The following is a 16,195-nucleotide window of genomic DNA, read 5'->3' on the forward strand; positions in this document are numbered from 1 at the left end:
AGAGACAATGATGGATTCGCCTAGAACGGGGCTAGAGACTTCGGTCGGCTTAGCTTACCCGCCGTATCTAAAAGATCCACCTTGAGTGTGAGTGTGCCCAGCGCGCATTCCCTTGAGTAGAGGTCCTCGACAGTGGGTCTGTACCTTTCGCAGAATCCTTGGCCGAGTAGGCGACGTATGATCGAGCTTTTGCCGACGCCGGCACCACCCAGCACCACCAACCTGATCCTTTCGAGATCAGTCATCGTCGGTGCCTACAATTCGCTTGTTTCCCGCTGTTTCTTTCGTTATTCTGTTCCTTCAGCTACGATTTAAAGCGCAGACACGCGAACGCGAACAGGACCGCGATCGCGAACCGATCGATTCAAGAAGGCATTAGCGACCGCGCATCTGAATCCTACAACCCGCAACCTGGCACCGACAAATCGACAGCCCGCTCGATCCGCTGCCAGCCGGGATAGTCGAATTAGATAACCAATCTCGTCTACAAATCTAATATCGCCCTCCTCTATTTCTCCCTTTTTTTTTACGGCCAAGATTCCGTCTCGCTTCTCCACCTCGGTTGATTGGACTCGATTCCTCGACGTTAACTCGATTTTCCTTAGACCCCCGCGGTAGATACTTTCGACGCAGCTTCGATCGCTATCGAAGGTCTGCCCGTTTTTCCCCGGTCTGCCCGTATCCGTCGTTCCTCCTGCAACAATCCAAGGAGATTTTTCATCGATCAGTTGTTTGAGAATAATCTTTTCCGGGGTGTACAGCTGTATCGATCCCTTTCTTCCAGTCACTTTCGAACGTTCCCACGGTTCTGGTAACCCGACATGTACTGCTGTAGTACGCTGTGGTCGTACACAGGCCGTACCAAAATTATACATACTCCGGGAAATGAGGGGTTCCTGATGCCATTTTCAGTAACCTTTTCCTTTGCTGAAATGCAATCTCCGGCTTTGTTAACGAGTTATTAATGAAAAAACAGTGGCGAATGAGAGGCGCGCGCGCGAGATTCAACCTGCTGCTACGCGCGCGAATCTGCAAGCTGAAACCTATCTCATTCCGGGGCGCGACGGAAGGAGAGGGTAGCGCTCCGGCTTTTAACCGTGTTCGAAATAACGAACAAGGATTTTATGAATTTTCTATTAATTTCAAAAATTTCACAAATATTATTAATGAAAAACTCACCTATTCAGTTTCGCGGATTGCATTTCAGTAAAGGAAAAGGTTATTTGAAATGGCATCAGGAACCCCTCATTTCTCGGAGTACGTATAATTTTGGTACATCCTGTATATATATATATATATATATATCGAAATCGCTTGATTTTGATGGGAGCTATAAGCAATTAAAGATCGCAAAAATCGCAATTTCTCACGAATTTCTATCGAAATAAATTATTTTTACGTCTTTCAGTGACTGTAGCTTGATTATACAAGTTCAATTAACTCAAGACATCTCGGAAATTTGGGTGGTAACCAAGATCAACGTGTGCGATGGGACATTATTGGGTGAGAAATCCAATGAGTTGAAAACAATATATTTGTCATTGATGTCTGAGTTTTTGTCCTAAAGTTTGTTTTTTTTTATAAAATATTTCAATTCATCGTAAAAATCGTACAAAGTTATGAATTGTGAACCTTACAATTGTTCCTGTAATATTCCTACGCCTATGCTAAAGTTTAACTCCTTTGACTAAAATTCTTGGAATGAAACTTATAATACGATGATATTACCTTATTAAGTTTTTAATTTCTTGCAGATAGCCTCCTGATTAACATAAACCCAAACATGATATAATTTGGACAAATATTTATGATTACATAAAATAAAATCAATCACGATTGAATAAATGTCGTTTAAAACATGTCGTGGTTGGTTTCAATTTAATTGGGACCATCTGATCAATATATGAAAAAAATTTTCATATACAAAAAATTAGGAACAAAAATGTTAAGATATCAGTTTTAGTCTAACATTATTGTGTATTTGTATTAGTACACCGTTATGTTGGCCGCTAGCTTTATGTTTGTCGATTGCTTCGATTTTCGATCGTGCTATGTCTCTCTCATACATATACACTAGATTCTGGTAACCATAAAAGGCGAGCCACGAGGCTTAAAAAATCGTTTCTCGTTTGCCTGAATTGTCCATTTTCGATTCCAAGCTGCAGGTCTACATATTAGGGAGAATTTACTGTACTGTGCCATGGAGCAGGGGTAGGTGTGTCGCCAGCGAAAACTGGTAGCCTGTACCCTATGCAGTGTGTGCCAGCGAAACTGGATTGTCTACAAACAGTAGCGTGTGCGTTCGGCTCGACGATATGCGTTGCGCGCCGATTAAAACCAGTCCCTCCGACGCGCCGTCAGACGCGAGTACAATGGACTGAAACGAAACGGAAAGGCCTTGCGTTACTAGTTCTCGACGCGCGCTTTGTGTCTTGCTGCCTACCGGTAGTATCGGGTTCAATCGTTTCTTTCCCTGTTGTTTGACGCCACCGTTACAATGTCGGTCTGTTACATGAGTAACGTAATGCTACAGTATTCGAAAGAACTATAACTTTTGCGAAGTATAAAATAATTGTATGCCTTATTAATGTGGACAAAAATACATTCTGTGATAACAATGTGGCACAATATGCAATTTTATTAATTTTTACAAATACAGTGATAGCATGATTATACAAAGTGCCCCAAAAATGTCTAACAATCCGGAAATGGGAAATACTTGAGGTTATTTCAAGCAACTTCTTCCTTTTGTTACGTACTGTTATGCTGTGAGAAGAAGGAAAAGGATCTCTCAAGTCTTTGTAGTCTTCCCCGCTGTCGGTGACTCCTATTGTGCGAGGGTATAAAAGTGCGTGCTTCGCTATGCTCGAGATTCATTTTGGTAGTGATTAGTTCAGCGCGATCTTCACCTTATAACAAAGTTTTTTGTAAAACCGCATTTGTGGCTTATTCCGTGTAAAAACTCTAACCGTTCAGCGGGGAATACTATGGAGTTTCGAAAAACCCTTTCCTTCTCCTTATGGCATAACAGTACTGTTATGCCGTGAAGGAGGAAAGGATGTAAGGTCCCTCGAGAAAACACCCTTCTCTTAACAATGTGGAGTTTATTAGAATAGGTCACAAACAGAATTCACAAGAAAGTAACTTCACCAGTTTTCGGATCTGCACGAGCCTGGCGCGAGTGTAAGAGTGGGCGCATTTTGAGTTCCGACTCCTTTTATGTATTCCTATCGGATGGACTTTGGCCTTTCCGCATTGGTCATAGGCCACGTAAGTCTATGACCAATAGTTCAAGGTTTGAAATTTCAGCAAAACAGGGCAGATTCATCCTGTTTTGCTCGGTACCTTATCTTGGGGGTGACACAGCATAACACCCCCTCCCTTATGATTAAGAAAATTCTTAATTAGTTTAAAATTAAGAATTTTCTTCTTATACGGTTTTAATAAAGTAGGAGGGTCTCCCTTAATTTCTGAATGTGTCGGTGATGTTTCATGTGTTGTTACAGAAGTTGATGGCTGTTGAAAGTGTACTGTATATTGTGTTTGTGGAGATGTGTTTATACTCTGAGTACCTCCATTATTGAAACAATTATAATAATTACAAGGTGTAATTAGGAGGTAGCGCTGGCTCGGAGGTTGCGTCGAAAGACGACTGCCGAGTTAGCCGCCTCCGTGATTGAGAGGCAGGAGGAGGTTATGAGGGTTGTCTCTACCTCCAGAAGTAAAAAATATGGTGGGACTCACACCCTAAGGGCTGCCGCTCAGACTACTAAGGCGGCTATCGCTGAGCTGGCGACACGGTCGGCCTCTAACGCCACGGCAGCTTTGGAGATCGAAAATGCCCTCCTCAAGAGTCAAATGGCGGAGCTGGCTAAGGAGGTAGCCAGGCTCCGTCAGACAGTGGACAGGCCGGCTGCGACGCAAATGCCGTCATCAATGCCACCCGTGGCACGGCAGTCCATACAGTCCGACAGTCCATCCACAGGGGTCCGTTTTAGGCCCACTGTTGTGGGACCTCGGATATAATTCCGTTCTGAAGGCCCCCTTCCCTGACGGGGGCACTACAGTCTGCTATGCAGACGACACTTTCGTGGTCACCGTCGGAGACTTCTTTAAGAGGACCATCCGACGAGCGGAGATCGCGGTGGCGGCCGTCGTCGCGAGGATACGCGATCTGGAGTTGAGGATTGCCCCTGAAAAGACCGAGGCTATCTGGTTCAAGAGGCCTCGGTGCAGGGCACCCCCGAGATCGTGGGTCCGGGTGGAAGGAGCCTGCGTGGAGATGAGGTCCGAGATGAGGTATCTCGGGCTGACCCTCGACAGCCACTGGAGTTTCGGGGCGCATTTCGACCGCCTCATTCCCCGAGTGGAGAGGGCGGCGGCTTGCATGAACCGCCATTTGCCCAATCTCGGGGGACCCGGGGATGCGGTGCGCCGCTTATATTTGGGCGTGGTGCGATCCATGATCATGTACGGGGCCCCAGTATGGACACCTGCGGTCCTGGCTGGCCGGCGTAGGAGACTTAGAAAGATCCTACTATTTTTCAAATCAGTTTTATGCTTTCCTTCGTTGGTTTAAAATAAATTGTTTTATATTCAGGTACGTATTTTACATGAAAATGTCTTCAATTAAACTTACGGAAATTAAAAATGAATAACGGTTATTGTTTAAATCGTAGCCGTTAGCGGAGTGTTTTTCCCTAACGTGATTTCTATGCCTATTGTGCCGCGTGAACCCCGGACGGTGCCTTTCAAGGGGAGTCCGCGAGCTAATAGTAGTAGATAGAAAAACCGTGCTAATATACTTGATTTCAAGCGCGATAGATATAAGTGACAGTCAACGCCGCGTGTCGGCTAATCAGGATAGCACGACGTTAGCGCAGTTGACTGCGAACACTCACAATTTAACAGTCACCAGAGAAGATTGAGAAGATAGTCGGGAGATACCACTCGAGTACAGTTAGCAGACAGTTTCTTGCTGCGAATCGTACGTGGCGATTTCTCTATCGACTCATTCACGCTGTCTTGAGAGCAAGTTCGAGCGGAGCACACATTGCTACCGATTAACGAACAATAAGTCTTTCGATAGAAAAACTCTGTGTAGACAGGTTACATTACATCTTGAGAGCCAGCTCGTCCGGAGCAGCTATTGCTGCAACCACGAACCACAACGCTTTTTTAACAGTTATTTTCTTCATTACAAAGTATACGTTACAATTAAAATTTTTTGTTTCAAAGAAAATTTCTAGAAAATTCAAGATTATATTAACATGAATTTTTAATTAGGTTTTAACATTTCTTATTTGATCCGAGTCGATTTTTATTTAGTATTTCAAAGGCATCGCATTTAACAGTTGCTGATTAATACCAATTAAAAGTTGTTTAATTGAATGGAATAAGAAAATCAATCGAATACTGGAAAGTATGTTTAAAGTAGTTAATGAACAACTCATCGAGGGAATCGAAGATTGTAAAATATCCAATCAATAACTTTTCTCAGTTCTATTCATTAATTTGTCAAACATATTTCTGATGATACTTCTTATGGGCTGTATCGTTCTTTCTGTGTTATAAGGGTGATAGTAAAAAACTGAGAAATTAGGTTGTTAATAAATTGCGGATTACATACATTGCGACAAAAAGGAATAGATAAAATACAAAACAGTCACGCCATTAAAAGAATTTAGCAGTTCGATTATATTATTTATAACTTATTGAAATTATTCAAGACCTGAATAAGTAACTATTCATTTCCTGCTTTTTGTAATAAATGCACAGAATATTTGTTTTGCATAAATATACCCGGTTAAAATGACGCAGTATCCGTAGTTTGTGTGTTCATTAAAACCGCTCGCTTTTTGGTAGTTAAATATGTCTCTACAGTTGCCGGCAAATATGAAAACTGCGACAGTAATAAATAATTTTAATGGTGCCTATCTCTTTGCACAAAATCTTAAAGAATAATTCAGAAAGAACACTTCCGTTTGTGCTTTCTAAAGCAGGTTAACTTAGGTAACCGACTAATAAAATTGAATCTTTTTTTCACGAATCATAAACTGTTTTGTGCTTTAGAGATACGTTCCTGAAATTTCACTGCGTTTGTAGTATTGACAGTTGCCGTAATCCATTTTGAACAAATATGTCGCGTGATGACGTTTGTCATCAATGTGTCAAACACAAATCAATCCCTCAAATATCTACTGAATAGTCGTAAGTACGTATATTGATCAGGATAAAAAATGAACAGTCGTTAAAATTTCAAACAGGTAAAACAGTCCGACATAAAATCTCAGTTCGAAAAACAAATTTTAATTCGTGTATTACGTAAAGGATATATGTATTGCCATTCTGAAAATCATGGATAATCTAAATATTAACACCTATATTTAGCAATCTAGCTGAGAATTATCAATGCGTGCAATGCGCGTGATGCGCGTTTGCGTTTGGTGTGGGTGTGTGTGTGTGTGACCGATTTATCGAGTTTGCTGCATGCTTGTGTACATGTTACGCCGTGAGGAGAAGGCAAAGGATCTCTCAAAACTTCGTAGTCTTCCCCGCTGGACGGTTAGAGTTTTTAAACGGAATAAGCCACAAACGGAGTTTTACAAAGAACTTTATTATAAAGTGAAAATCACGCCTAACTACGTATTGCCAAAATGATGCTCCAACCACAGTGAGGCATGCATTTTTATACCTTCGGACAATAGGAGTCACCGAACTTTGGTCACCTAGACCCGATGCAGTTTCTAGGTCGAGACGGGGCAAAGTATGACCCATGCTTTTGATGACGCAGTACTTTGGCAAAAATGACACACAGGTCAGCCTAATCGGTGACTCATGGAAGATGTTTGAGGTAGTACATAACACTACAATTAATAAGCGAAAAATTCATTCAGTTAATAAATATGGAATAAGGATACAACTTTTATCCATTATTCATTACTCGTGAATAAAATTATTCGTTCAAATAATTATTTAGATAAAAAATTATTCGAATAGCACCTAATTCTGATTGAAGTTATAGTGATCCTAGTAAATAGTGATCCCAGTAAATAGTAAGAAAGTGATCTTTATAATTTATTTAAACCCTTAACGCTCAAATTTTTTATACTACGAGCACATTAAAAGAACAAAGAACGGTTCTAAAACGTATAAACTTGATTAAACTCGCAACAATGTTTGATTTTCTATACATACGCAAGAGCTTCTGAAACAAGGAAATCGAATGACGTCGAGTTTCTCTCCACAATCATGTGAATACAAGTTAACAAATTGACTTACAGTTCTGGAATGAGACGTATACATGGAAATTATTATAATCAAATATCAAATATATCCTTTTGTAAATCACATTCATGTTATTTCGAATCGTATTCACCTTTTTGCGAAACAAATTCACCGTCTCATAAATGAAGTTAGCCCTTATTCGAATCAAATAGGTACTTCCATTTTATTTTCTTGAAATATTTGTAATAAAAATCGGGACCGACGTGATTTTGTTGTTTTGAATTTTCTAATTTCACTGTAAGTGTGTAACATTGAACCTGAAATACTCATTTAACAGTAAATGATATATTCTTAAGGATAGCAATTGCTAAAAACTGTTTAATAATATTTACGAACAAAACGCTTTTTCTAAATGATGGCTCTTATGGAGGCTTACATTTTCAAACAACTATGCATAATTCATTCGCTTTCATACAGTTTCCATAACAATCCTGAAAACGATTTGCAAAAACTATTCAATATTGTATTTCTATTATTTTACTCTCGAGTCATCTAAAAAATGAATTCGATTTGCAAAAGAACGTATTTGATTTTGGAAAAATGAATGTGATCACTAAAGGACGAATTTTATTTGGAGAAAGGTGAATATAATGTGCAAAGGAAATAATATACAATGGATATCCTGTATTAGGGAAATTGAACTACTGATTAATCTACAAAAGTATTAAGATACTTGCTGATTTAGTATAAATTTAAATTTCTCATTCAGTCTTAAGTAATTTTTTATGTTTAGTATTAAATTTATGTGGAATCGTTTCGTTGAAAGTACATATTAAGTTAGAAATGTTTGTTACTTATGCAATTCGTTTACGCATGTACTGCGTTGTAGGGTCTTTTCGGACTATGAAAGGTAGAATGGTCGAGAGTGCAAGTTATAAAATACAGAATGAATGAGACAGATGTGTACAGAGTGTTCGGGCAACTTCGAGTGACCTGGAATCATTGCTTAAGTTCCTTCAGATCCTGTGTGGCTGAAAGATAAAGCGTGAGCAATTGAAAGAGAAATAAGTAAAGAAAGAGAGAGAATGAACAAGGAGGAGACAGAGTGCGAAAGAGTGTATGCAAGAGAGAGGAAATGGTAGGATAATGAAGGAAAAGATTGTAAAATCCTGCGAAGTTTTTTGTGCATTGCCATAGTTGTTGCGTTGACGTTGTTGCTTAAATCGTAGGTGGTGGTTGTACGATATTATTAATTAACTGTTACTTTTATTCTTAGTCAACATTGTTATTGCCGTCTGCTATATTACCACGGTGTTTCGTGGAATTTCCGAACAATAATCCTTACATTATTTTGTTCAGTGAAAACGTATGCAAGAGTTCATTTCGAACGATATGTTTCCGAAATATGTGGAACATGCTACAACATAGATAGATTCAAATAGGATTAGAAATAATAGATAAACTAATGAAACGGATGCCAAAGTGAATTTGATATATCGACAAAGAGAAATTGAATTTTCTTTTACAAAATGAACGTTATTTTTATTATAATGTAAAATAAATATATACATGTACTTGTTACAGTTTAATACGATTAATTTTAAAATAAATTGAGAAATTTCAATAATTTTCCATCATTTTCTCAAATTTATTTTATTTTCTATAAATATCCCAATGTTTTTGGAGGAAAGCGTATGTATATGGAGATCTTACTAAGCTTAATCTACTTGAAAAAGATAATATTAAAACTTTGAAAGACGTATTTTGACCCGTTTGTGAAAAATAATGTTTAATAAGTCTGTTGGAAAATCAAGCGATCCGGATAGGCGCTACCGTGTCAGTATTTGAAAAAAATCAAACAAAAACATTATTTAGTCGTTCTTACATGTAGTATTGTTGTCAAATGTGATCGCCACAGTGGGCGTTCGGTCGGTACGTTCGCGGTACCGTCCGGACAAGGTTGAAAAGGGAACAAAAGGGACCATCGCGTCGGTTCGAAGCGGAGCAATGCGTGCACAAGAATAGATCAGAACGCGTTTCATTGGAATCAACATCGGGGAATCGCAACGGAGCGGTCTGATCTACCCCAGAGCTCAGGTAACTCGGATCTGGGTCAAGACGCGGGAAGTTCGGTAGCAATTGAACGCTCAACCTTCGCGAACTCTTGCCAACAAATTTTCGACCCGCCCTCCCTCTCCCCACCCCTTTTCTCGGCACAACACAATGTGTAGAAAAGTACCGATTCCAACGCAGTACAATAATAACACCTAAACTGTAATAGTTAATATAATGTGATTTAATCCCTTATCCTGTCTGCAAACAGGCAAACTTCATTAAGTAAGGCACATTAAATAGTTTTCCTTAAATTCAATTAATTATTTATTTATTAAAACGTTTTATTTGAATTTTTGTTTATAGTTACATCGGTTGTTTTTTACATCGGTCGATTCAGCTCGATTCGTCTCGCTTCTCGCTTTGGGATTTGCCGGATGCGATTTAAATGGGTCAACCTTCTATATTTATAAAATTGTTGATTAAAACAATAACCGAAAACCCAATTAATAAAAACATTTTTAATGTATACACTATTTTCTTTACACGACAACGTATTCTTAACAACGAACTTGTGGAACTCTGTGTTTCTTTTTATTATAAACGTAAAGGTCACACAGTAGTGAAATAGCTACATTCACTAATTAAACGTATGAAATAGATATGTAGAATTGCGATACGTATAACCAGAAGATAACCTCAAAAGAAAGAGTTAGAAATTAGTGGGAAATGGAAATGTAATGGAAATAAAATTAATAGAAAACAGGATAAAACAAGAGCAAGAAGAAGAGATGCAGAAAGATGAATTTGTAATAACAAGAAAGAAAACGAAATGCGAAGAATGAAAGAAATAATAAAAATATGTAAAATAAAATTACGTTTACGTCATTGTTGAGTCGTTATAATGCTAAGATTTTCAGATGCCACAAAATAAAATATACAAAAGCGAAATTTTGTAAAAATTATACTGTAGTTTAATCACTTACATTATTTCATATTGCAAAATGATACGCGTAATATTAATTTTTTGAGGTGCTCAAAAATGGAACTAAACATAGCGAAATCTGATGTAGAGAACCGAGGTACAAGCGACTAAAAGTGGTGAAAAATGCGCATTCCATTATTTTCATTCTGTAATAATTCTTTAATCATCTTGTTACTCCATTGAAACTTAGATATCAAAACCGAAGGTTTTAAAAATAAGCTCTTAAAACTTGCACGTTTTTTTACATGCTACGAGACTTTAAGAATATTTACGTTGAAATTCGTATAAATCTTTAACATCGCCAGAACCGGTACATCTACCCTATTTTTCCTGCCTTCATTTTAAAAGCCGTATCGAGAATAGTTAAATTGTTTCGTTCTCAGAAAATTAAATCTTATTGAAGTTAATTATTGGAAATCGATTACATCTCCCATCGCTCATTTATTTGAAAACAGAAGATCATGTTCCTATTTTCGAGCATCGGTTTCGCGTTTCTCCCTCATTGCGCAACAATCCTACCTGATTAATAAAAAAAACGTTTGTTGTTCGAATGAGATTTCGGCGGCATTATTTGGTGCATTAGCTTAACCGGTTCGACTGGCTATCGCTGCTAAATGTTTTGGTGGTTGGTGGTTCGCGGTCCGCGGTTTGGTAGCCGCGAGGTACGCAGCGTATCGAACCTAGAACCGATATTGTACCCTGCGTTTATCGGCCAAGTGCCGGAGCCGCGGTGTACATACTAACTGAGAAACGATTTCCCATTTCGAGGCAATACGCATATTTCGGACGGCATTACCGTGCCGTGATTAGACAACCAACGAGCATTCAACGGGACCAACATTCACGCCAAGAAACCTAGACGAAACTTGCCAATACTGCATCGCTTGGGGATTTTCGCTCCTCGGGGAAATTCCGTATGCTTTTATAAGTACCGTACGGTGCCGATCGCAGTCCGTGGCAGAAAATATTCGATTATCGTTATAATTACAAGGCTGTAGATATTTATGTAAATTCGTATTTGCATATACAATTTTCATTTACTCGTAAAAAGAAAATATAGATGCCTTAGACCATGTTAATTTATATACATTAATTTATGCAGTCAAAACAAACTGTGCATGTTATAAACGCGCAGAGACACGCAGTTTAATAATTATTCGTGTAATGGTTTTTGTTATCGATAAATGCAAATGTAATGCAATGATGGTCATGTATCAAGAAGACATTAATGTAAACACGAATATGTTTGCGTGTTTATTAACCCTTAAATGCATAGAGTCCCAAAAATGAATCAATAACTTTTTGCGCGGATACCCGACAACAGTTTTGATATCGATACATTTGGCTGAATGGCAGTGATTCCTTTGTCCATTGACTTATCAAAAATTAACTAAAATAATGACATTTGACTTCAATATTTGTATCTTTCTGACGTTATACCAATTGGCGCGCATTTTTGATAGCGAATTTACGTACTTTTGGAAGTGGATTATTTAGAAATATTTTGGTGTATTCGTTAAACAAAAAATATTTTCTAAAGGTAAGGCTCTTATTTATTAATTTGCTAGTACTTTTGTCAGTGTGAAATATTATAACCCTAATTTTTAAATAAAATTCATTAATTCATGCATTTAAGGGTTAAACACTGATTTGAAGAAAGATTCGATCGTCTCCAAATAATGTTATCTAAATTTTGTATATTTTTCTCTTAGTGACAGACGGTATATTACTATATGTTTAGTAAAAAGTTAACAACACATGTTGTTTTATCAATACCTATTGTAAATATCGATAGCTCTTTCACCGTACTTGTATAATATACATGGTGTCTTGTAATTGGCGGTAAAACCAGATAAAGCTGATTCTACGTCAAAAATAAGTCGGAAAAAAGAATCATGCCTTTTTATTTAGGGCTCCGTTTTCGAGAAAAAGTAGGTTGAAGATATAATACTATTGAATAGGAAGTACATAAATGGTATGCGTCTGGCCACTACATACCAATTCTACTTCTGTCTACTGCTATACTAGCCACTTGAACTTGACGCATCTTTCAATTCAGTTTTCTCGAAATCGAAGCTATTTATTCTTTTTTTCCGACTTATTTTTTAGCATAGAAACAACTCCCACCTGGTTTTTTTTTTATTCCGAATTAACGTTCAAATTATTTCGTCAACAGTTGTGTTCACGATATCGACAAAATATTTTTTGTTAGGATAGTATTGTTGTCTTGCGCGGAATCATGTAAAAGTACACGAAAAATGAAGTATTGAAAAGAAATTATGCAATATTTGCAGAAAGGATTAATCATTACTCTTCTAAGAAAGCTACGATTCATTTATATTGATACTAATTTACAATAAGAAAAAACTGTCAGAAAAAATTATTGCTGTTTGTATATTGTTGACGGCCATCTAAAAAATACAGAAGTGTACGGTTAAAAGAAATAAAGCGGTCGTTCATCAAACTTATCATCGAGAATCAAACGTCGGATGGCGCATATGCCAGATTCAACGATATCTATCAATCGAATAAAATATCAGAACTAAGCTTGAATGTTTCATTTGTGGTACTTAGAGGAATAGGAAATGAAAGTTGAGCGTTTAGAATCGAGAAAAGGTCATAAAATTAGTTGTTTCTATAATTTAGCAGACATCTTCAATGTGAAGAGAAAAGATTGAAATCAACTGGAGGTGAGGGATGATATTCAATTGATAATAATGAGAAAGGGGGTGGATTTTTCATTCTGTTCCCGCTCCTGAATTAGAAACATTTCTTAAGATTGCTATAAATGATGGGAGTAATAATCAATATCTTATGTTTTATAATAAATATTAAAACGAACCTGTATTTAATAATCTTTGTGGAAATATATTTTGTTCCACAAAAATTCTGAGTTAATATATATTTGGTGGGAGGGATATATATATATATATATATATATAATAATATTATATAATTTCGTCGATGTTTAAATATTGATGAGGGGCGGATAGACTTTTAATTCGGTTTAAAAGACGCAAATACCAAACACATTTAGGAGATCGTGTTTCAAATCTTTAAAAAAAAGTATTTAATGTTGCAGTGGAAAGCTTTTTACTTTTGGATACGTTGATCACTGATGCATAACTGAATAATCTTTTTACGGGTACAGAGGGAGCCATCATACATTCGACGATTCATTCGATGTTTGATTGATTCGTGCATTTGTTCGTGATGTCGTTACGAAAAAAAAAAACAAAAAATAAACACAAATACAGTATCTGAAGTGGAGTAATAGAAATTGAAAACAAAAAGTAAACACACATACAGTATTTGAAGTGGAGTAATAGAGAGAAATTGAACGGATTTCAAATGCAAGTACCCAACGGTATGTAAATCTAGATTAAAAATGCATTCGTTTAAACTATTTTCAAAATTGAGTTTATACTATTCTTGTTCCATCTATATGCATCATCTATACATATGTATCATAACGATAGATTATAATGGCAAAAAATTAATTTCAATAATTAAAAAATGTTCAAATTCGATGCGGTACCTCTTCCCATTATCCGAGCAATGTCAGATTTTGTATAAGTTATTTTTTCACTTAATGACATAATTGTGGAAGGGAGAAGAAAAGTTCGATTGTCGAAAAATAATGTCCACTCTACTTTACAGTCACACGCTGATAATTTTTTCAAAATATATAAATTTATTTTCCGACATGTTTCCAAAAAGGTTTTGAAAAAATCAATTGTTCAAAAAATGGCAGTTAATTGAATTCAAATATGTAATTTTTAACCTAAATATTTAACTTTGTTTCACGATAAAAAGAGAAAAATGCATGTGTAAAAGATTCGTTTTTTCAAGTCCTACACTTAAAAATATTAATCTTAAATAACTTCAAATAATATTATACAAATATTATACATATTTGCTTATATTTTATATTATATTTTAATATATATATAAATAATATTTCACTGCATTTTAATTATTCTAATGGTCTGCTATATCCATTTTTCGTGCACTTCTGACAGTCTGAGAAACAAATGTTCCGAACGAAAGTTTATCGTCAGTCTTTAATCAGCTACACATTATATTATAAAAGAGTTCCAAAAAATGTTTTATTCTAAAAAATCAAAATCACCTACACTTTTAAAAATTGCATAGCATGAATATTACTTTGTATTATTGTAGTTTGCATCATAACGAATTCAACGATCTGTTATCCCATGGCTGTCGGATGATCTTGACGTTAGAAAAAATGAATTGAATGAAGTGATGTTTTCGTTGAGAATTGGTCTACATTGTATCAATTCGAAGCGTGGAACATCTAAAGCATCGTCATATTTACTTAATAGTTTTTTTACACGTGCTACAATAATATAAAATAAGAAATATGTCATGCAATTTGAAAAAATGAAGGTAATCTTGATGTTTTTGGATAAAACAGCTTTTCTGACATTTTTTATATTGCAGTTTGTAACTGATCGAAAACTAGTAAACAAAGCCGCGGATTGAACTTGTTCCAAGAAAAAATTACTTCAAATGACTTTAAGAACTAAATGACTTGATATTTAACCCTTGTAACGTTTTAATTCATCTAGTTAATATATTATACTCAAGTCTTGGTCTATCAAGAAAATTAAATCCTTTCAATTCACATTCTCTTATCGATTTCAGTCACTAGTATTAAGTCTGTGCACTTTTACCGCTCGAAACGTATCAATTTAATAAGTTACGAGGCTAAACTAACAATTTCCTATAACTTGTTCCACTTCGCGGTTTCTACGATGAAATAAACGTCGGCTCATCTATGAGTTATATTCTTTGGGTCTTGGTGATTAAACAAATATCAAATCGCGTACCCTTTCCATACTTTTTGGGTTTTAACAGTGAAACAAGCATCATCTTGTCCACAACTAACAAATTCTTTCATTTTTTCAATCAAACAGTGAAATTTCCTAAATTTTTTGCGAAGAAAGTTAATCTGATCTGACAAACAATTCCAGAATAAAAATTCATAACTACAAATTGTGTATATGAAATTAATAAAACTTGAAATTCAGACTATTCTGCAAACAAAGTCATAATTAAGAAATGGATGTGGCAGCTAACGTATTAATAATTAATGCAAATTAAAGTTTCAAGAAAAATAGAAAATAGATCGCACGTCAACGTGATAAATACTACAATACCGATTCATATTCATATTCTCACGAGAAAATTCCAATTGTTGAAATTTATGTATTCTTCTTAAATATTGTACCTTTCTCATTTCTAAATACTTAGCTTTCATTTCGAATTCTTCTAAGTGTTCAATATTCAAGTTTAGCTCCGATATTTTCTTCGACAGATAGATATCGTTGAATATGCTACATGGTGCTTGATTCGCAAAGATAAGTTTGATGGATGGCCACTTGATTTTTTAGTACCATGCACTCCTGAATTTTTTAGGTGACCGTCGACAATGTGTAAATAACAATCGTGTTCTAAATCGGTTTAGAAAATTTCACTGAATTCTGTAGCAAATATTGTTAAACAACTTGAAAAATACGATTTTTCACCAATATTCATGAGAAATCATTATTAAAATACTTCTAATGTAATTTCTTGCGACGATTTCTAGTAACGAAACGTTCACGAAACGCGTTGTAACTGGTAATGAAATATAGGGCAGATATCCCAATTTCTGTGCCTTTAAGCTACTTTATGCTTTGTTGAAACTCTCACAAAATACTATAATTTTCATTTAATGCTCTAAAAATTTATTTGGCTTTTCAAAAAATTTTGAATCTAAACTTATTTTTTGCATAATAAAAAATAGAAACTGAGCGATGAATCTGCATTGACAACTTTCTTCTCTCAGGGGCGAAAAGCGAACGTCAGTTCGTTAACTTAACGAATTAGGTGACCGTTATCCAGCGGCGCGGCCGCGCACGAAAC

General features: G+C 36.1%; 1 protein-coding gene across 1 annotated transcript in view; it reads right to left on the reverse strand.

Annotated features, from left to right (window-relative positions):
- The window catches only part of LOC144470872 (GTP-binding protein Di-Ras2), an 83,137-nt gene that overhangs the window by 27,374 nt on the left and 39,568 nt on the right, over window positions 1-16,195 (reverse strand). The window contains exon 2 of the mRNA XM_078182457.1: window positions 59-694. Coding sequence (XP_078038583.1) covers window positions 59-245 — 187 coding nt within the window. The 5' untranslated portion in view covers window positions 246-694. The remainder of the gene's footprint in view (window positions 1-58; window positions 695-16,195) is intronic.

The sequence above is a fragment of the Augochlora pura genome, chromosome 6 (genome assembly GCF_028453695.1).
Source record: "Augochlora pura isolate Apur16 chromosome 6, APUR_v2.2.1, whole genome shotgun sequence".
Classification (NCBI taxonomy): domain Eukaryota; kingdom Metazoa; phylum Arthropoda; class Insecta; order Hymenoptera; family Halictidae; genus Augochlora; species Augochlora pura.